This window comes from Hoplias malabaricus, chromosome 7, assembly GCF_029633855.1.
Source record: "Hoplias malabaricus isolate fHopMal1 chromosome 7, fHopMal1.hap1, whole genome shotgun sequence".
NCBI classification, from domain to species: domain Eukaryota; kingdom Metazoa; phylum Chordata; class Actinopteri; order Characiformes; family Erythrinidae; genus Hoplias; species Hoplias malabaricus.
The window spans coordinates 17,278,908-17,301,541 of record NC_089806.1 but is presented as its reverse complement, the minus strand read 5'-3'; the positions used below and the strand labels follow the sequence as shown (position 1 = coordinate 17,301,541).

Below are 22,634 nucleotides of genomic sequence, written 5' to 3'. Positions count from 1 at the left end.
TGAACGCAGCTGTGTTGAAGCAAAAAAGAAATCAAGCGCTGCCCTCATGCTCTCTGTAGGGCTCTGAAGTCGGAAGGGTTGTTACCGTAGTAACAGTTGTGTTCCATGAGGGCAGTGAGTTTGGTGGCCCAGTGGGATGCGGGAATGGAATGTTAGCTACAGAGATGAGTTCTTACAGTAACTAACACACACACACGGGCACTGGCACAGCAGGCTAAGAGTCTCCCTGCAAAAGTCATGTTTACAAATTCATAATCCCCACACAGCTGTCACTCTAATATGCATGGCTGTTACCACTAGAGCATACTCCAACAGCACAGTACACATACACACACACATGCTTTTAAAGCATTTTATTGTGTCATGTGCAAAGGTTTGGTACCCCCTCTTCAAAATACTTGTTTTGTTGATTATGAATATAATAAGTAAATTGAGTAAAATGTGAATCTATAGCTTTTAAAATTGAATTTATCTTATAGAAAATTATCTTATAAAAATATATGTCATATATTTTGACTTGTGCACAATATATAGCAAAATTAATATTTTATGTTCTGTTTTTCCCCAGCTAATATTATTAGCAAAGGATATAGAATAATTAATAATAATAAAAATAATTCAAATTTACAGGGGTTGGACAATGAAACTGAAACACCTGTCATTTTAGTGTGGGAGGTTTCATGGCTAAATTGGACCAGCCTGGTGGCCAATCTTCATTAATTGCACATTGCACCAGTAAGAGCAGATTGTGAAGGTTCAATAAGCAGAGGGTAAGAGCACAGTTTTGCTTAAAATATTGCAATGCACACAACATTATGGGTGACATACCAGAGTTCAAAAGAGGACAAATTGTTGGTGCACGTCTTGCTGGCGCATCTATGACCAAGACCGCAAGTCTTTGTGATGTATCAAGAGCCATGGTATCCAGGGTAATGTCAGCATACCACCAAGAAGGACGAAACACATCCAACAGGATTAACTGTGGACGCAAGAGGAAGCTGTCTGAAAGGGATGTTCAGGTGCTAACCCGGACTGTATCCAAAAAAACATAAAACCACGGCTGCCCAAATCACGGCCGAATTAAATGTGCACCTCAACTGTCCCGTTTCCACCAGAACTGTCGGTCGGGAGCTCCACAGGGTCAATATACACGGCCGGGCTGCTATAGCCAAACCTTTGGTCACTCATGTCAATGCCAAATGTCGGTTTCAGTGGTGCAAGGAGTGCAAATCTTGGGCTGTGGACAATGTGAAACATGTATTGTTCTCTGATGAGTCCACCTTTAGATCTGGGAGAGTTATGGTGTGGAGAAGCCCCAAAGAAGCGTACCACCCAGACTGTTGCATGCCCAGAGTGAAGCATAGGGATGGATCAGTGATGGTGTGTGCTGCCATATCATGGCATTCCCTTGGCCCAATACTTGTGCTAGATGGGCGCATCACTGCCAAGGACTACCGAACCATTCTGGAGGACCATGTGCATCCAATGGTTTAGACGTTGTTTTATCCTGAAGGCAGTGCCGTGTATCAGGATGACAATGCACCACTACACACAGAAAGACTGGTGAAAGATTGGTTTGATGAACATGAAAGTGAAGTTGAACATCTCCCATGAAGAATGGCTTAAAATCCCTCTGACCACTGTGCAGGACTTTTATGTGTTATTCCCAAGACAAATTGACGCTTTATTGGCCGCAAAAGGAGGCCCTACACCATACTAATAAATTATTGTGGTCTAAAACCAGGTGTTTCAGTTTCATTCTCCAACCCCTGTATATTGTATGTTGATCCCTGTTGAGATACTTCTTTAAAAACAAGAAGCATGGGGTATTGGGTGAAACAAACTTTAAACACAACTTTGTTGGGTTTTACCTTTTATTTATACTGAAGTAGCCTTGCTCAATTCCCAGACCTCAGAATTCAGAACATGTCCTGAAAATGTACAGAAACAAATTTACTACCACACTTCATCACATCGTGTCTTTTCTGCCGTACACAGTGGGGTTTTACTAAAACAGCTGCTACACAGACTGATTCAATCCTGAATCAAAATGTTATACTGCCAACTCTGCCTTCTGTTGTCATCTCTCTCACACACGCACACACTGTCGCACACAGTCTGTTCTGTTACTGAACTGTGACACCGAATCTGAAGAGGCTTCTTTCCTCGCTATTATAACTAATTGAATGGTGCAGACAGAAAACCTCTTTGATTTATGTTTTGTAACTTTGTTTATAGCAGACACTAAAGCCTGAGGCTTATGTCGCTGAAAGTGGAACCATGGGAGACTCGTTGAGTTAAATAATTCAGAAAAAATGTTTCTGGTTATTAGGAGTCAGTGGCCAGTGGCGTGTTGCTCATCAGCTGTGGAGCGTTTTGCAGCTACGGACCTGTGAGCGTGGATTCTGTTTGCAGCATTTATTTTGCCTGAGGAGCTGCTGATGATGCCTCCGTCTGTTTAACAGTTCCTCCACATGCTCTCCTTCAGGTCATGCAGTCTGTACAGGAGCTCGCACTCTCCTCTTTACTCTGACACTTCTGATAATGGCTTGTGTATCATTCAGAGAGAAACAAGGTTGTGTTCTCTGAATTCTCTGTCCACCACCTGTACTTCACAGAACTCCTCCCAGCAGAAGCTGTGCATCCAGCACAGTTCTTAAACTACACAAAAAGAATAAGTCTAGGACTAATGAAGAAGGCTAGATTAATTAAACCTAAATTACACAATACTACAAACACATCTAGTTTTTGAATCATGCTACTGACTGCAGCAGATATAGCTGTAAGGGTCTTGTTGATGGACTTTTTGGTATGATGTGGTATGGTTGCTTAAGTTTGAAACTGGGCCCCAGTCTGCCATAAGGAGAACAGTGCTGTCCATCAAGTTATACCAGCAGCTAAAAGTCTTATACATCCACCCTACTGTTATTAAAACTAGATTTGACATCTAAATATTAATATGTTCAGAGCACATGCTGCAATCTCTGCTGTCCCAGTTTGAGAACAGTCTTCAGTTAGAAACCACATCCTCTTAAGTTGGATTTTTTTTTTTCAGTGTGGAACTGTTGATGCATGCATCACTGAGGACTATATAGTGGGGCTTGCTGCTTATACAGTGTGCTTTTTTATTTATGCCTCAAAGGTATTAAATGTTGTCACAACAGAAACTCAGTTGCATGGTAGACTGAAGTGCAGATGCTTCAGAGCTTATCATACCATTTTATGTATTTAAATATTAGATATTTTTATAAATGTTAAATATCTGGATATATCGCTTTAGGGTAATTTCTAACACTTGAGTTTGTGCACTGTGAATTTTTGGTAGATTTGGTAGCTACTGCATTCAAATATCCCTTCATATTTTTCATATGTACCTTTATTGTGTGGTTTAAGTATTCTGACTTATTTATTCTAGTTGTCATTATTTAGTGGCACAACGCAGACTAACATTCATGTGATATATCTCAACACATATTGCAGGTAAAATGCTTAGCAACGTAATCAAAATATGGCTTTGGTCCCTCTGACATTAGCCCAGTCTCTAAGGAGAGAATGTCCCCTCTCACACATGCACGGTAACCCTGAACTTTTCTGGACTTTGTACTGGACATTACCCAAATTTTATCCTGCCACCCCCTAGTACAAATCTGAGTGAGCTCCTGTGTGAATAGAGCTGGTAATGTTTTGAAGAATTCAGTAAATGCATGATGTTCCTCACAGGCACCACCCCTTGTCTAAATCACACAGAACTAGCTGCAAAAATGCATCTGACACAGAAAACGACAACTTCATTGTCAAGACTTTTTCCAGAGTTCATATTTGGGGAAAAAAAGACTATTCTTAAAAACTTGACCCTGTAAATAAAGCAGGTTCCATTCATCGAAATATTGGAAGTTAAAAAGAAAGGATAGGCCAGGATTCTGGGAGATCTCCTCAGTGCTTGAACACTCCACTCAACTTCTTAATCAAGTTCTAGTTACATTCTCTAGTTAATTCCACAAACTGTGTCTTTGTCTCTGGTCCCAGAGCAGCACTCTCAGTGTGGTCTTCATCCACAGAGTTCCCTCCAAAGGCTGAAAAGGTGAAGTCTCGCTGAGATGAAAGTCACCCTCCATGGCCTCATTAGGGAGAGTGTGTTCAGATGTCAGAGGAAAAAAATGTCGTTAATTAGGCTGCGGAAGTCTTCCGAGGGCGTGGCAGGATTAATTAGTCTAAAGTGGCCAGAGGGACTGAGGGGATCTCCCATAGTCCAGAGCTTTTACCTGGAACAGCGGGAGGTGCTGAAAGTGGGCTTACTTCATCACAGCTCACCTGTCAGTAGTCAGAACGCCTAAATGGTCAGCAAGCTCTTGCCGTCACTGACCATCACACTAATTGGTGGATGGCATGGTCGAGCTCTGTTCTAGCTGCGGTTGAAGTGTTGCAGGTTTCTCTCATCCTCACTCTGCCCATTAGGTGCCAAACACAGGAAACATTTAGCTATTTCATTTATTCCCCCAAGATTGTTTCCTCCTGGACCAGAGGGGGAGTGGTTCCCATTTTGAGTCTAGGTTCATTTTAAGGTTTCTTTCTGTTTTACTGGAAGAGGGTTTCTTTAGTTTGAATCCCACTGTTGCATCCCTCGGCAACTCTCACTTGGTGCTAGGATTATGGCAGAGCTGCTTTGTAACAATAGCAGTAGTGAATAACACAGCACAGGTTTACAGCTTTTCCATGAATATGCACTATATAGCCAAAGGTGGTGTAGACAATTGCTCAAAAAATTTTGTTCTGAAATTAAGGCAGTTAAAATGACCTCCCCATCTTTTTCGTGCTTAAACAAAAGCCACTAAATATGATCTCAAATGTACTGAACATTAAGTTATCACATTAAAAGAACAAATTTCTACTGCTCCACAGACCATTGCTGGTCTGGTTTATATACCTCTCTAGCTGGCACTTGACATTAGGCTTGGTGAAGTTACCCACAGATGCTCCCGAGCATACCATTTCGTTTTATGCTTTCCTTGCATGTGCTTTAAAGTGACATGATTTTAAAATTAATTGAGCAAAAAAAGCAGATGAATATAAATGTTTGGTAAAGGTTTTATTTACTTCAATAAAAAGTGTCCTCTACAAAAATCGACCAAACTATTTCATCAAAACAGAGTAAATGTAGCTTATTACATTCTTGTAAAGGTCAGGATGCTGAGGTAGTTCTTTAAAAGTGTGTTGATGACCGTCCATTAAATGTAATCTACATTAATTCTGTGTGAAGAAACAGAATTGTTCAGGATTCAAATCAAATCAAATGTATTTCTGCTAGTGGTAGTAAATATTACTGAAATGAAACAGATTCTAACTTCATTAATTTTGTGAGTAAGTACTGCACTCTTCAGTAATACTGAAAAGCAGTTCACGAGTGATATTTACTGTGTTGATGTGAATGCAAATGCGTGCTTTACTCCATGTAGGTCAGATTTCTGTGGAAGGATTTGCAAGGTATCTGAGTGGAGAGGAGAACAGCATCATTCCTCCAGAGAAGCTGGACCAGAGTGAAGACATGACACTCCCACTGTCTCACTATTTCATTAACTCCTCCCACAATACCTACCTCACAGGTCAGCCAATCAGATTACTTATAAAGCTCTGTTTAAGCAAATCAACTACTTTGTGTTTCTTCTCCCCAGATTTTCAGCATGTGTATACAACACACATAAGAAATGGTATAAGTTATACTCAAGTTGCATATTAACTGACTTGAGACTAATCTTGAATGCCTAATATTTAGCCTCTAAAATCCTGATGTTTGCAGGAACACAAGGTAAGATGTGGCATTTTGCTACTGAAGGTTGTTCTATTTATTAAAAATGTTGTTTGAAACTGCACCAAACCAGGTGGACTTTACCTTTGTGCAAATTTAAAACCTGAAAATAAGACTACTTTAAACTCAAGGCTTGACTGGTGCTCACTGCCAGTGACATGAGACTTTACTTCTCTTTACCTGAAGTGCCATTTTCCAGAACATCTTTGGAAAAGAAAAATGCTTATTAAGGAACCCTAACGTTTGTGCACGTTTCCAGACTTTAGAGAGGTTCCATATGAAACATTTATCTTTACCTCATTATCCTCCATGTGCTAACATCATTAATATTTATCTAATGAGCACCATATATCAGGCTTTGGATGTAGACTGTGATGAGAATTAAAGTCAAATGAGTGTGTCGCCGTTTGATCCTGAGGCTTGTATTGTTTCTCATCTGTTCGTTCAAAGTCTTACCAGACACGAGGATGAAATCCCCACAGTGTACAGAATAGCTTCTGAAGTAGAGGTCATGTTATGAAACCCTTTGAATTTGTCTCAGAAATTCAGAGGCACCAGGCTTGTTCCTTAGAATCATCAAGAGCCACAGAAATGGGCTATGGTCAACAATAATGACATTAGTTCACAGATTGTGGTAATGTACATATTACCACGACCACTGCATTCACAAAAATCGGAAACCAAGCCTGTTCTCGTTTACTGATTGTCCTAATGGACTTGTTCTCAGATAAAGACATTAGTTCAGGCTATAAGCAACTGCAAACAATTAGAAGATAATGCAGTATAGATGTTTCTGGAAGTGGCTATGTGCAGAAGTAGATAAAAATGCATTTGCTGGAAAAGCTAAAAGGTTTTTGTCTGGAAAATGACCCCTGAAATGTCTGTGTGGCTTCTCACTGTGCTGTTGTGTTATGGTGCTAATAGGGATGTAATTGCTTTGCTAATGACTGTAATAATGTTGGGGTCAGCTCTGTCACACCCATTCTTTCCAAGAATTATGTATTATTTGGTAAACAGGCAGTATGTGGAGAATCATATGAACATGGGTGTGTGCATATGTTTTAATTGACCCTGGAGTTTTGAGGCTGTGTTTTAAGTTTGGTGTGAACGACATCTGAGACATGTTGGCGTTAGCAGATGTCAGAATCAGACAGACGTTAATATTTCACTGATATTTCCTACTGATATTTAATGATGGACATACTGTTCTTTAAAATAATTTTTGCAAAAATATCTGTGTATTATTGCTTTGACTAAATTTTCAATCACATTTAAACCTTTGTCTCTATATTCTCCCAATTTCTGCATTGTTAATGTTTACATTGATATGAATTGCTTTTACTATTATGAAGAACTAATCTATTCCTTAAAAAGATCTGAACTCTGATAAATAATGAGTTGTGATGCTGTATGAGGCTGTCTTCTGAGAATCTGTATGGTTTCTGCAGCTGGTCAGCTGGCAGGGAACTCCTCGGTGGAGATGTACAGGCAAGTGCTGCTGTCCGGTTGCCGCTGTGTAGAGCTGGACTGCTGGAAGGGGCGCACGGCTGAGGAGGAGCCAATCATTACCCATGGCTTCACTATGACCTCAGAAATATCCTTTAAGGTAAACTCTCACACAGAACACAGCTGGAAAAGAGATTATAGAAAGTGAACTACCAAAATATGTCATACAAACATATGTACCCAGTGAAAATCGACTTATATCCAGTGACTGGACTAAAAAAACGAGTTGAAGAAATAGTTCAGCAAAATAATCTAATGTACATCGACTTCTCCTTGCACCAGATAGAGCTAAAGATAGGAGGCTGAAGATTCTCCACTAAGCAATAACACTCTCCTTGGCTGTAGTTCTTTCTAAGAGCAGTGCTTAATATTGGTGACACTATTTGACCTTGTTATACAAACTATTATTTTTAATGAAGAGGGGATCTACATTAAAAAATATACAGTAAAATAGTTTGAGTTCATTTGAACATTGGAAAAGCAGTGGAGTTGAAAGTAAATGCAGGACGTTAATTTGCACCCTCTCACTTGGTCATACGGCTCCAGAATGAGTCTAATCTCCCACTGTAATAATAGCTGATGACACGGGTTAAGAGACTTCTATTGACTTCTAATAAGATTCCATTTCCATCTTGAGTGGTATTAGAAATATCTCAAGTTCTCTCATCAGCATTCAGCTGGCAGGAAGGCCATGATAGTGCCTGAAAGCCTTCTGGAGCTTCTCAAGGATGATTACACAATGCAACCTGTCTTTTCAGGAAGTGATTGAGGCCATTGCTGAAAGTGCATTCAAGACGTCCCCTTTCCCCGTCATCCTTTCATTTGAGAACCATGTGGATTCGTAAGTGAAAGACGCTTTCTTCTTACGCAATTAGTCTGTCATGTTCCTCCATAATGGTCTGAGTCACTTGATGAGACTAAAAGAAGCCGCTCGTGCTGACCAGTGCAGCACTGCATAAAGGTTACATGAAAATATTCCTCTATTATCATACAGGATGGGTGCATTACTCATACAATGTAATTTTAAGATTCAGAGAGCAGATTTGTAAACGAGTTCTGCCTTGACACGATGGAGAAATTGAATTGGCATGTTTTTCTTTCCTTTAGACAGCGATGAGTTAATGCAAATGTGTGCTGGGTCATGGCCGCAGGCTTGATTGTCTGTCTGTTTGTCTCGTCTTCCTCAGGCCCAAGCAGCAGGCCAAGATGGCGGAGTACTGCAGATCAATATTTGGAGATGCTCTGCTCACAGAGGAACTGGAGAAATACCCAGTGAGTTCAGGCCACGTGCAGTGAATATGCCTCTATGCCGTTGATAAGATCCACAAGCCTTGTCTAATGCTGCCTTCATTTCCACTGTGTTCATCTATTGTGTTCTACAGAAAATGGGAATTTGAATTTACTGTGCAAAACTCAGAGACCACCCTTTATTTAGCTTTCATAATCAACAGTATTCTATATCTTTGATAGATGGGAGGGGGAAAAAAACTTTTTTCAGATCTTGTTATCATGTGAGATAACACCAATTCTGTGTAAGAACATGGAGCTCACAAGAAGCTGTTAGAGAGAAAGAGAAACAGCAGAGAAGACAGCTTTCAAATCAAACAAACAAACAAAAAATGGTCTTGATGTTCTCAGAAAAATGGCCTTCCACAGACTCCAAACCTTATTCATTCGATGCGAGGTAGCCAAGTCAGGTCCAGGAATTAGAAACCTTGTTTCAAGTGCCCTGATAACCTCTGAGGCTGGTTTGAGATGATTAAAGAAGTCATGCAGTTAGTCTACTGAAGTCAATCTTTATTACTAAAGCATGTTTAAAAGACCAAGGAAGCTGGCCAAAGTGCTTACTTGGCTTGACTTAAAATCATCAACTGTGGATGACCTCTTTATGTAAAGTGGCAGGCCATTCCATGGTTTTGAGGCAGCTACAAAGAAAGCTCTGTCGCCGATAGATTTTAATGAAGAATGATTAAAATGATGAAGAGGAAAACAGCAACTGATTTGAGGATCTTCAAACTTATGAAATTGAATGTGTGCTCAAATGATCAGAGAGGTGAGACACTATTAAGCGCTTTAATAACAACCAATAATATCATTTAAAAGTCAGTCCTGTATTTAACTGGTAACCAGTGAAGCCAAGCCAAAACAGTTATATTGATTTCCCTTTGCCTGCTTCCTGTTAAATACCTAGACACCGCATTCTGCTCCAACTGTAAGTGTGACAGAGTAAAGTTGGAATAAAATTAATTAAAAATAAATCAATAAACTGCTAATAAAAATGCTTTTAAGATGTTTAAACATGACCTTTAATACATTATCGCCATTTTGACTGAAAATGATATAATAATAAATAATGGTTTCTGAGTTTCAGAGGTCGTTCAGTATTCTGTGTACCTCCACATAAATACATATGGCATACTTTGCCCTTAGCACAGTCTGTACATGCAGCAACAGTGTTTTCACACTCCTCATATTCCACACAGTACTGTATGTATAATACATAAACAAGCATTGTAATGCGTCACCAGCCCCTATCTGAGAGCCTGAGTGAGGCTTTTGAAGGGGCCATTTGAAAGAAATGCTGCTGTTTACTCAAGGTCTCTTTTCATCTCCTTTCAATCACATGCTCCTTAGTATCGGACTGCTCTATCAGCCTGCTGTTTATCAAATTGCAGAGGGCCAGTCAGTCAGAGCAGATTAAATGGAAATATGCCACCAAGTAATCTAAATGCTAGCCCTTGGCCAACCTTTATCTCTTTCCCCCCTGCCCCAGTTGTCATAGTGACTAGTCAAAAGCATGCTTTGTGCTGTTGTAGAGGAACTCGCCGAGGCCCTGTCCCTCGTCGTTATGTAACCACTTTTCCCTGTGCCTCTCTCCTCCTTTCATCCGCACTCTTTCACTCGTTAAGAAAGTTTTTGTGACATGCCGAGTGACACGTGGGAATACATTTTATTGTGCTATTGGATTTATTGCCCTAGGGAAGTGCAGGATCTTGACCAGAGCACTACTGTAGCCTTTGTGGGGGAGACATTGTGTGAGACGTGTAGCTTCATCTCAGAGAGAGACCCATTTGTCCAACTGTGAAAGGCCTACTGTGCCTTCTGTCTTAACTCATCTCCACAAGACTTTCCTTCTCTGAAGTAAATTATGTGCTGAATGTACATGATGCAAATGTGCAGTTTTTTATTTAACCTATTATGTTACATTGACTTTACAATTTCACTTTGCATATACTAATATATTTCACTCTCAAAGAATTACAAAGACAAGAAAATAACCCACGAGGGCACTAATCTCTTCTTGACCTCTGTGGACCTCATTTCACTGGGTTATTGCCTGGTTCAGGATCCAAGATGCAATAATGTGATGATGCTATATATAATTAACAGTAAAATAAATAAAAAGTAAAGTTGAAAAATATTAGAAAATGGTACACACACTGAAAATGTTGAGCGGTACAACGATAAAACCGTATTTCAAAATGAGGGCGGTATTTATGACCAGTGTGGTGTGTCAAATTTCTGTTCTGTGTCTTTAAAAGGTGGCTAAAATTTGTATATGCAATTAAGAGAGCCACAGGGAGGGGGCGCTGTGGGAGCTCATTGACTGCTGATGTCACTGTCTGAAAACGAGTGGAGAAAAACACAAGCCCCGTAGCCCACTGCAGTTGTAAGTTGAACACTGAGGTTGGGTTAAAAGAGAGGAAGAAAGCTGTAAACAGACAACATTCTCTGAAAATCCTTTACTTAACTTTGTGCTCACAGGTATATGGCTTTATCCTAAAAATATGTGTGTTTTGATACTCAATTTGCTGAAAAATCTGCTGTGCTGTGCTAAACCACAACTGCTTGTTAGCACCAACTGTGCTTCTAAACAGTGTAGAACCGTCTTATTTTGCTTATTTTTCGAACATTTCTGTCCCTTCAGCACCAGTCACTGAAATTTGCTCCTTCAGAAACAGTGTTTGTCCACAACGTGTGTCAGTGTTCACTAAATTCACTCGTTTTTCTGCTCACAGAGAACACAGCCTGACAGAGCACCACCTCTAGGGTGACCAAGACGTCCTCTTTTACCCGGAAATGTATTTTTTTAGACTTAAAAAAATGTCCAGGATTTTATTTTTTCTGGAGTTTACATAGAACTTCGAGAAGCGTTTCGTTCACAAACTAGTCCCGCCCTCCCCTACTGGTTCGCTTGAGTAAGACGGGGGCGTGGTGAAGTAGCCTAAAATCTTCTGATTGGACGGTCTGACTGTAGAGCTACGGTTATTGGTCGATAATCTTCTCTGTAAACATTTAATTGGTCAGTTTGCACGTCAGTAGTCCTTGTTTACGTCAGGCAAAGCTCATGGACCTACCCTCATCTCGAGCAGCTATGACGAAACATAAGTTCTCGGGTGAATTAAAGAATTTCCCATGTTTTCCCATGTGTAGCAAATAACGAGACACAAAGGTACAAAAAAATGTAGATACCGCCCATTCCTACGCACTGGCTTCAAGGAGTGCATCACATGCAAACTATTGTTGCTGTAAGAACAAATATTTAAAAAATATATATAATTTTAAAATATTTTTTTTCTGATAAATGAATCATTACCAATGGAAATGCTCTTATGTAAGTTGAGACGGGGTTTGTCAGTCTGTAATGTAGACATTTGGATTCTGTTTAGGGGATAATGTATTATTCCGTACTCTATGATATTAACACAGCTTTGATTTTAGTAGTTAACTGTTTGATAATGTACTTTAATTAATATAAATTACTGAACCAAGTAAATTCAATTCAGTGTGAAAGAAAAAGGTGAAAGAACTTGTTTACTGAGCTGAACAGTTCAGAGGCATTGAGTTGCCAAAGACTGCTCGCACCTGATTAGTCTGCTTCTGGAAATCTGAATGGAAAGATCGGGGTTTAGGATAAAGATAATTGCTTTGAATACCACCCCACACCCAACCCCCATTCTCGCACTCACACACATGTACGTACACACACACACACACACAAATAAACACCCTTGCTCCTTGCTCCAATGCCTGTGTTTGAATGCAGTTCCATGTTATGATATATTATTAATGAATGTAAACACTGAGATATGAAGTGATTTTCCCCACGAGGATGAGTCCCCACTTGAAAACTCAGATTTACACAAACATGCCCAATCTCTTCTGCCCTCAGCTTCCTTTCAACCTTGAAGACTTTAATTTTTTTTTCATGTTTCCTTGTTCACTGGAATACCACAGCATGAATTTGAAAATAGATGATTTATTTTATATATATTCAAGATCATGAGGCCAACAGTCTGTGAAATGTTCCTTATCTTCCACCCCAGCTCTGCTTACCATAAGACGTGCATTTAAAACTTAATAACATTTTTGCCAGCAGGGCAGCTTAAAAAATTAGCAGACAAAAGTCAATCATGTCGTTACCCCAAGAAATCCAAGACAAGCTTCATGATCACAGAGCAAATCTCCACTCACGCTGTTTAATAATGAAAAAGAAACAAAAAAGCCAGAGCAAAATCAATGTGCCACAAAGCACATCACTGTGATCATAATGACTAATGCGTTCATAAAATACAGCTAAATAAAGTTATTCTCTGTCGGAGAAAAAAGAAGAAAAGGTTAGAGGTAAGATGGTGTACACACCACACAAATAGCAGTTTGTATTATCATGACAGAAACATGAAATGAGCCTAAGCTCACCATGCCAAGCATGTGTAAAACCCTGTATTATTTTAGCTGGGCAGGAGCTGTGTTCTCTGGAGTGATAGAGCTGCAACCATTCCATCCATGACACGTATGCTTGTCCAGAAACTGATGCACATCATTTTTCTCCTTCTCAGCTGGATGCAGGAGTTCCCCTGCCCAGTCCTATGGACCTGATGGGTAAGATTCTCATCAAGAACAAGAAGAACTCCCACAAAGATGAGGGCAGCACCAAGAAGAAGCTGTCAGAGCAGACTTCTAATAATTACAGTGACACGTCCAGTATGTGTGAGCCATCTTCACCCAGCGCAGGTATTTTTCCTCTTTACACCAGCACAATGAACTGGGCTCAGTCACTGATGATATTCCTCTAGGACTGCTATATGTATTGAGTGACCATGGAGCTTTTACACATTATCACTGTCGTCTTGTATTTCTTGCTCATCAAGTTTTACAGTGTTTATCACCTGTGTTTGCATGATGTAGAAAATATTTTAAAAAATGTAGACAGTGATAATATGGAAATGCTTCAGTTAATGGATTAATACATTCAGACATTCTATCAGATGGACTGCCCTGTATGGTCATCTGCAGAAATCTGGGTGCCTCAGATCACGTTCCATGTTTTAATGTTCGTAACTGATACTAAGCTCTAAAGAGGAAACTTGACTAGACATTTTCAGGCATTAATACTTGTTTACACAAATGGACTAAGTTTAAGGCACTGGGGGATGGACATTTGGCCTTTGTAAAAGTTATGACACATTTAAACATTTGTTTTATTCAATATGTATAACTCAGCAAATAAATAGACTAATGTAAATCTGTCCAGGGGTGTTCAAACTTTGTGAATAACTGTAGCAATTAATGCAGTAGATAAATATACCTCAGTTATGTTATAAAACAAGATAAAACGATAGAAAGTTTCGAATGAATATTGTCTTGAAATATCTTTCAAACACTCAATCAGTCTTTCTCGCTCACTCTCTGTCTTACACTCTCTGTTTCTCTCTCTTACACAAACCCCCTCTCACACACACCTCTCTCTCTCTGTTTCTTTCTCTCTTACACACTTGAATGTAGTTTCATGTTCTTTATATATTATTAATGAATGTAAACACATGGAGATTTGAAGAGAGTTTTCCCTCAAGTAATCTGCCTTTGAAAACATGACTCTTGGAGCAGTTAAACAAGCTTTGCCTTCTCACTTTTTCAGCTGAGAACTTTTTTTAACAGATTGTTTAAAAAGTACAGGTTCCTTATTTAACAAATGGTAATAATTTCAAATGTGAAGGCGTCTCCTACAATAATACACTCATAGGGCATGTCTCATTTCCTAGTGAGCTTCCTTTTCCTCTATAGCCTTCATAGGGAGCTGTGTAGATCAGCAGCATTTTAAAATTTAGTTAGACAAGTGTTCATTCAAAACTCATCCTAATTTTGCCAGAAGTCATAACTTTAAGCAAATGGATTATCACAACAAAGCAAAAGCTACATTGTAGCTGTTCACTTAGTTTTGTTTAACTTTTCAACTACTGAAAATAATGACCAAAAACAATTAATGGAAATACAAATAAACTGCAGTGTGATGGTAAAATGGTGCCTAGGTGATCAACTCACTGGGTATTGGGATACACTTAATATTTAAATTAAAATAAAAATAAAGCAGGAGGGCTTTGTATTGTAAATTTGCTTTTACACCATTTTCGTCATGTTCCTGGCTTTCCAGTGGAGTGCTATTTCTTTCTTTTCAGAAACATTTACAGCATTTTAGCAGACGCTCTTAGCCAAAGTGACAAAAGTGCTTAGTGGAACAGAAACAGAGCGCTGCTGCTGACACTGAAAGTCAAAATCTCAGTCAAAACTTGTAACATCAGTTTTCCAGCACAGTAAGAGGGATCTGTCAGCAGCTGGAACTCCTCTTTTCTTACACAGCTCTCATACTGCCCTCTTCTGGACAATCAGCTTTAACACCCCATCAAAATACATTAAATGCATGCTTTAAAAAATACAACAATGAAGAAATATGATAAATTGAAATATTTAAATTAGATCAGAAGGTCATCTGACAGTAGCCATACACATTACTAACATCAACAATGGAACCCATACACTGTGCATGCAATGCTTTGAATTTGTTTCAGATTTGTATATCAGTTGCGAATGTAAATTTTTTTATCAACATTTTTATGTGTTGTATTAAAGTTCGAATGATGTACATATTTAAAAATGAAATGTGTGCCTTTTGTACAAGTAGCCATAATAAAGTCTATAAACATTTCCTCTTCAGTCTTTGTTTGAAAGGAAAAAGTTTGTTTCTCAAATTTACTTTATACGAGTGGGTGAAAAATTCCAGTGTAACTCAGTGTAATGAGGCACGTTTGCTTATTTTTATGAGTAAAATGGATTATTGTTAGCGGTAGTAGTAATAATTGTAGTATTATTATTAGGTTACTATTAAAACTGATCAAACGTATTATTGATGTAATATTACTACTTTAAATTCGGGTTTTGCAATCAAATGTGCAGAAGTGAGTTCTCCGCAGAGGATTTGCACAAACAAAATAAAACAAACATGACGTTAGACAAGAAGCATCCAAACTTTTCCACATGAATGTATTAAGCAGATGTCTGGCATTTGTCCCTAAAAAATTAATGAACAATTGGGAGCATGTTGTGTACAGTTTGATTGTTCAGTCTTATTCCAACTTTCACTTCATCCACATCATCCACTGCACTCCACAGTTTTGAAGCTTTGATCTTTTTTACGTTTAGCCAGTTATCAATTCATTTCATTTGTGTGTAAAAGCAGAATAGAAACGATGATGTGAAACGAAAATGGAGTCTCTTTAAAGTTCAGAATTACTGTTAATTTACAAGATAGAATGATGTTGAAGGATAGTGTTAGGTACTGTCAGGGGTTTGACTTGTTAATTTTAGAAATAACAGAATCTGGATTCATTCACAGGCTCCAACAATCAGGAGATCCCAGACTCTAGCCAGCCCAGCTCTGAGAACAGTGACAGCAGACTGCATGGAAAATCTGCTGGTGAGAATACACTAAAACTAATATTATTACTAAAACAATAATTGTGACAAAGATGTGAGAGTGTGAATAAATCTTTAACAAATTCTATATAAATTGAATGTAAGTATCATGCATCTATGTGTAAATGTAGATATTTCTAATTACATTATGTAATTATTATTATTAACACTTTAAATACAATCTGACACACTACATCTCATTTCTAAAGAACTGTGTGATTTTACTATAATGTTATATTTTGCTGAATTATAGTATGCTTTTATTGTTGCAGTCTTTAATTATTGTAGATGTACGTAATAGTGCCTTTATGAACATTGATGAAATGTGTGAATGTCTCATGGCCACAAATGACTGAAAAGTGTTATCAACTTCTGTCCTGATTTGTCAGGTGAAGTTGAAGCAGAAAGTGACGATGAGGATGACGAAGACGACGAGAGCAAAAAATCCATGGATGAGGTAATAGTTCGTATAGGGGTCAATAATACCACTGCCTTGTGCAGAAGACTAGGATTTTCTTCCCTGTTTGGGTGAGCTCTTCCTGCTGCACCAGTAAAAGTAGTTTGGCAAGACTCCTATAAAATAATCGGATCATCTGTGTTCACATAACTTCATAACTTCAGTATAAACTCACAAAGAGTGAGAATTTACTGTCCATCGTGTGTAGGGGACAGCAGGGAGTGAGGCGTTTGCCACAGAGGAGATGTCCAACCTGGTCAACTATATTCAGCCGGTCAAGTTCAACTCCTTTGAGGCATCAAGGAGTAAGTTACTCACATTCGTTTGGATACTGCTAGTATAATATGCGGTTTGACATAATGTGACAGATTCAGTTTCACTCAGTATGTACATTTGAGACAAACAGATCTGAACTGAACCATGTTTTAGGGGCTAATTTTATCACAATTTCTTTCTTTTTATTGCATCCACTTATTTGGGTTTTCGAAACACTTTTTAAAAAATAGAATAAAAGAGTGTTGTTGTTTTTTTTTTTTTTTTGTATAGTGATTGTTGCTGTGCCTTTAGTACTCCTATATGCTACATTATTGGATACATTGCAGTTTTATAACATTATTGGTATATTATTGCTGGTGAGTTGGCTAAACTGATGTAAGATGAATAGTCAGATATAGTGGCTGTGGGTTTTCATTTTATCACAAAAACTATGTTTTACAGCATAGTATCTATATATGGTCTGTATAGATTAGAAACTTAAAAAGTGCTTTTGAGGTTTTAGGTTGTTCACATTCCATGTCAAACTCTTTATTACAATATAAATAATATGTGTCCTTTTAATAATAACATCTACTGATGGTGCATTCTTTCATACTGTATTTTTTTTAAATAACTTTACTGATACATTAATATATTTTTCTCCCTTTAAATGCCATGTCTTCTTTTACAGAAACCAACAGAAGTTACCACATGTCATCTTATGTGGAGACCAAAGCACTTGAGCTGCTGACCAAGGCTCCAGTGGAATTTGTGGAGTATCCATTTCATACAAATTTGTGTAGCTTGCTTACACTGTTGTATATATCTCTGCCCCTTCATGGGTGGTGTTCCTTAACTAGATTCACACAGATATAACAAACTCCAGCTCAGCCGAATCTACCCCAAAGGCACCAGAGTAGACTCCTCCAACTACATGCCTCAGGTCTTCTGGAACGCTGGATGTCAGCTTGTAGCCCTCAACTTCCAGACAATAGGTACATAACCAGTGACCATTCAGACTTTTTTTTTTTTGCTTTTAAATAATTAGGAAATCTTTCTGAGGAATAGTGATTGAAAACTACAAAACCACAGTGCTGCTGTTATAATGAATTATGGTGTGTACAAATGCCACCACCTACAGAGGCCACTCTCATACAAAGCACGAGTTTTGCTGCGTGCCCATTTTTTATATTGATGCATTGCATCCACCTCAAATAATACTGCATTAAATCCAGTCACCTGCCTTTTACAACAGCATTGGAACAGTGTCCTCATGCTCTGATTAATCTAATCTAATATAAACACTGATGGCTGAATGTCATCAACCCCTCAAAGAAATATTCCTGTATCTAGTGTAAAGTGTTCACAGAAGCATAGAAACTTTAACTTCTGTAATAACATTAATTTAAATGATGTTTTTAGATGAACTGGTGTCCAGAAATGTTTGACCATATAAGGGTTAATATGAAGTTTGTTTACAATTCACATACAGATAGTTTTGGAATACAAACATTTAAAAAGCACAAGAACTGAATCATATTCAGCTGGAATCATTCTGATCTTGTAATGTCCTTGTAAGGGCTCTTTCTTAGATTAATGTCTGCCAAAATTCCTCAGCTGGGAGATTTTTCCCAGAGGCCTGGGCTGAATTTTGATAAACGATTTGTCTGATCGTTTTCCAAATGTGAGCTTAATGTTATGCATATGTTCTCTACTCTCTGCTGTGTTTTCTGTGGAAGGTATGGGTGTATAGAATTTACATTAACTCATTTTTTCACTACTTCTTCTCCTTCATGTTCTATGTGATGGACAGATCTGCCCATGCAGCTGAATCTGGGGATGTATGAGTACAACGGGAGGTGTGGCTATAAGCTAAAGCCTGAGTTTATGAGGAGGACCGATAAACATTTTGACCCCTTCACTGAGAGCACAGTGGACGGGATTGTAGCGCACACACTGTCTGTGAAGGTAAGAGAGCCAGCAGTTTAGTAGACATGTTTGTGTACTGTGAAATGAGTTTTCCAGTGCTCTAGTATAACTTGGGATTTATTTGCTTAAACATTCCACCTTGGAGGTGGTGCAGAAGCATTAGCCGCGTTGTCAAGAAATGTCAGATTTAGTCCCCAGAGGAAAAAAAATCACAGGTTGTGAGTGCTACAAATTACAGTTGGTTTATATGACCTTCTTTCAGCTCTCATCACAAGCACAATATTAGCCAGTGGAGGTATCTGTTAGCTGTCATGAAATATGGACTTTGAATTCTCTTCCAATTGTATTTAGTTGCCCAGGGGTGATTTAGCAGCAGTTTGAAAAGTTCACATTTGCCCTCACCCTCTCAGTATGGTGGTGTTTGTAATTTGGGGAGCTAATACGTATAATAAGTGATGACTAAATCGTTTTTCTGCCTTCTGCAGATGACTCTGTTTGGGCAAAAATGATACTATAGTTATAGTTTGTTAGTTGATCTTTTTTCCCCCTCTATATATGCAAGATATAAAAGTGTCCATTTAAAATTTGATTTTGTTGTGAATGTTTTTATTGTTTAGCATAATATTCTTAAAGTAATTCTTAATGCATCATTTGCTTGATTAGTTTTTTATTCCTTTCTAAATAATTCATAATTGTTTATCATTTAGTCTGGCTCTGGTTGTGTGCACCTCTGATGAACAATTATGCTGCAAGAGATTGCCACGTTGTAGTCATGAATACTTAAAGAAGGCATCATATTAAAGCCCCGGGGAAGCAAACTCTGTGATTGCATTCTAATTAGGTTCATTGTTGAGCTCTGGCTCACAGTTTGCCAAAAGATTGTCTACATGTATTCCATCAGAGTTTACCATTTCTCTCCTTTCACTGTAATTACGCAGGCATCTCTCTAGAAAATTAAAGCATACAGAAGTCATTCACTGGCCAGAAGGCTGATGAGGTCCCATTAAAAACCAAATATCCAGACACTGTTTCAATTAATTTAGCTATAATTTTAATAGAAAATGATTACTCTTAACTCTTGTTCTGCACATGAACCCAACACTGTCAGAAAAAAAGAGTGGTAAAAGTACATCATTGTCACTAAAAGTACAATAAACTAATGTTAATGCATCTTTAAACAAAGAACAATGGTTATAAAGTCCCGTTTTGTGCAACAAAGGTACATTATATCCTCTTCTCCAGGAGGTGAATATTTTATAACTTTTTATTATAGAATTGTATCAACTAAAGCAACATAATGTTAGTCTTGGAGATGAAATGTGGCATATAAAATCAAAACAATATTAAAATCTACATTTAATATAGAATAAGGTACAATTATGCTACCTAACTGAAGGTGCTGAAACATACCCATAAGGATACCACCACAGTGACTGTTTATCTGACAGTGAAGGCCACAATACCCAATGACAGAATTTGGAAAGAAAATGAATATACATACAACAATGGGCTGTGGAGAACTGAAACTCTGTTCTCTGGTGTTATGCAGCAACATCTAATATCTTGGGGATAAGTTGAAGTACAATTTGTGATTCTATGTCGTCTGCAACTGACCTCTCTAGTGATTGTTATGTGAGTTAAATGCAATCCTTGCAAAAATGTTTAGTCAAAAAAACCTCTCAGAAGATTAAAAGCTGTTAGCGCAGCAAAGAGGGACTAAACTGCGTGTTAATACCCCTGAAGTGTAGTAATCTAGCTTTAATCAAAATGATCCTACTTAAACCACCACACTGAATGAGCTATGGGTCCAGAAGCAAAGGGAGTAAGATGGTTCTTTTTGCTGGACCAGCTTAAACGAGAGACGAGAGATTCTGCCGCCTTAGGTTTGCTAAAGTCTTGTCGTTTAATGTGAGTTTGTGAATTAGCTTAAATATTGTTGTAAATGGAAGTAGTGGTATGAATGCATTTCATACCACATCAGAATCCCCAGCTGTTGACAGTAGACTATTCAAGATACACTAAAATATACATTTTATCTTGGTGCTACCTTAAATGTCACAGATTAGCTTGGTCACACTCTAATAATGAACAAACTTTACATGGAGGCTAATGTGTGAACCCCTGCTCATGACTGTAATTTGATTGTCCCTGTATTGAAAATAGGAAGAAGATAAGACTTGCTACTTCTTGGCTAGTGGAATTAACCCTTTCCATATTAAACATATATATATATATATATATATATATATATATATATATATATATCTCAGATGTAGAGAAAATATAGTAGCGTGCAGAGAGACAGAAGGCAGCAAGGCAGCAAAAAGTGAAGGATCTGCTTCAGTTTTTACTGCAACATGTAGCTTATTTTCCAGGTTTATATTTGAATATTCATTTCCACTTTAATGCTAAAAGTGACACTCCTTTGACCTACTGATACATAGAGGCACAGAGAGCCTGTCATTTGACCATGGTGACTATCTACTCTGCCAAATCCAAATCCAACATGGTGCTTAATTCCAGCTCTTAGCTACTGTTAAATGTGTTTATAGATGAGGCTGATGTTATTTTCCTTTTGGATTTTCCCTTCCACATTTAAATGTCATTTTAGGAGGCAGACATTTGATTCTTATTCACGCTTTTCTCATTTGGACAATAATTTTTACTCAGATGTGTGTTTACAATGCTAATATAGGTGTTATTCCTCTTATTTGAATGTCGGGTTCCACCTGAAATAAGGGACTGTGACTGTGCAAGGCTGAATTTGGCTTTTGCCGGTCCTGCAAAACTAGGCTATTCTAGTTGCATTTGTGTTCAAATATCCCTTATTTTCTTTTCATTCAAAAATGGAGGTGGGGACCCTGACACAAACAGAGAATTATTGAAAATGATAGTAATGTGGGGATGGGTTCTTATAAGGAAATATCATTACTGGAATATTTAACACTTCATTATTGCGTATTCGTCCACATATTCTCAGCCTTAGTAACTGTTAAAGGAATATATCAGTAAAACCTACTTTTAAATTCTACTTCTAAGTGTCTTACTTTGTGTCTGACAGATTATATCAGGTCAGTTCCTGTCTGACAAGAGGGTAGGAACATATGCAGAGGTGGAAATGTTTGGACTACCAGTAGACACAAAGCGGAAAGCTTTTCGAACCAAGACATCCCCAGGCAATGCTGTTAACCCTGTGTGGGATGAGGAGCCTATAGTCTTTAAGAAGGTAAACCAAAACCCATCGTTTTACTATATCAAAATCCCTTTCAGTTCAAATCAATTCACAATGCGCTTTTCTAATGACCGTTTCCCTTACTGTATCATGTGCATGGCTTTATCTCACAGGTGGTTCTTCCTACTCTTGCTACTTTGAGAATAGCTGTTTATGAGGATAATGGGAAGATCATTGGTCATCGTATCATCCCAGTATGTGCCATCCGACCTGGCAAGTAGCTCTGTTTAATCTCATTGCTCCACTGTGTTTATAATACAAACATCCTGTCACATTACAACATCTATGATGTATACACAAGGGTCTTTCTGTGCCTGCAGTATATTACTTACACGTTTCATCTCTGGGGTATCACTGTTTCACAAGCTAAGGCTGCTCAGTATTGTTTGAATTGTGAACAGGAATGATAAAGAGTGTGTCTCCTCTCTACTCTCAATTTGTGCTTCAGGTTACCATTACATAGGACTGAGGAATGAGAAGAACCAGAGCCTAACACTGCCTGCAATTTTTGTCTTCACCGAAGTCAAAGACTACGTCCCTGACACTTTTGCAGGTAGAATCTAAGACTACAGGCTAGACCAAGTGTTTCCCAACCCTGGTACTGGAGGAACCCAGCCCTGCATAAATTATGGGTTTTCCTGCTGCAGACTCATCTAAACAGGTTAAGGCTGTTGGTACTTCAGGACCAGCGTTCAGAAACA

The 22,634-nt window shown here is 38.3% G+C and overlaps 1 protein-coding gene across 2 annotated transcripts in view; it reads left to right on the top strand.

Annotated features, from left to right (window-relative positions):
• plcb1l (phospholipase C beta 1-like) overlaps positions 1-22,634 on the top strand; it is a 125,657-nt gene that overhangs the window by 78,745 nt on the left and 24,278 nt on the right. For both annotated transcript variants that reach the window (XM_066676509.1, XM_066676510.1), the window contains 14 exons: positions 5,454-5,600; positions 7,252-7,409; positions 8,068-8,150; positions 8,497-8,581; positions 13,150-13,324; positions 15,981-16,061; positions 16,450-16,517; positions 16,726-16,822; positions 17,464-17,548; positions 17,643-17,767; positions 18,586-18,740; positions 21,763-21,927; positions 22,047-22,146; positions 22,382-22,486. In XM_066676509.1, the coding sequence (XP_066532606.1) occupies positions 5,454-5,600; positions 7,252-7,409; positions 8,068-8,150; positions 8,497-8,581; positions 13,150-13,324; positions 15,981-16,061; positions 16,450-16,517; positions 16,726-16,822; positions 17,464-17,548; positions 17,643-17,767; positions 18,586-18,740; positions 21,763-21,927; positions 22,047-22,146; positions 22,382-22,486 (1,629 nt within the window). The remainder of the gene's footprint in view (positions 1-5,453; positions 5,601-7,251; positions 7,410-8,067; positions 8,151-8,496; positions 8,582-13,149; positions 13,325-15,980; positions 16,062-16,449; positions 16,518-16,725; positions 16,823-17,463; positions 17,549-17,642; positions 17,768-18,585; positions 18,741-21,762; positions 21,928-22,046; positions 22,147-22,381; positions 22,487-22,634) is intronic.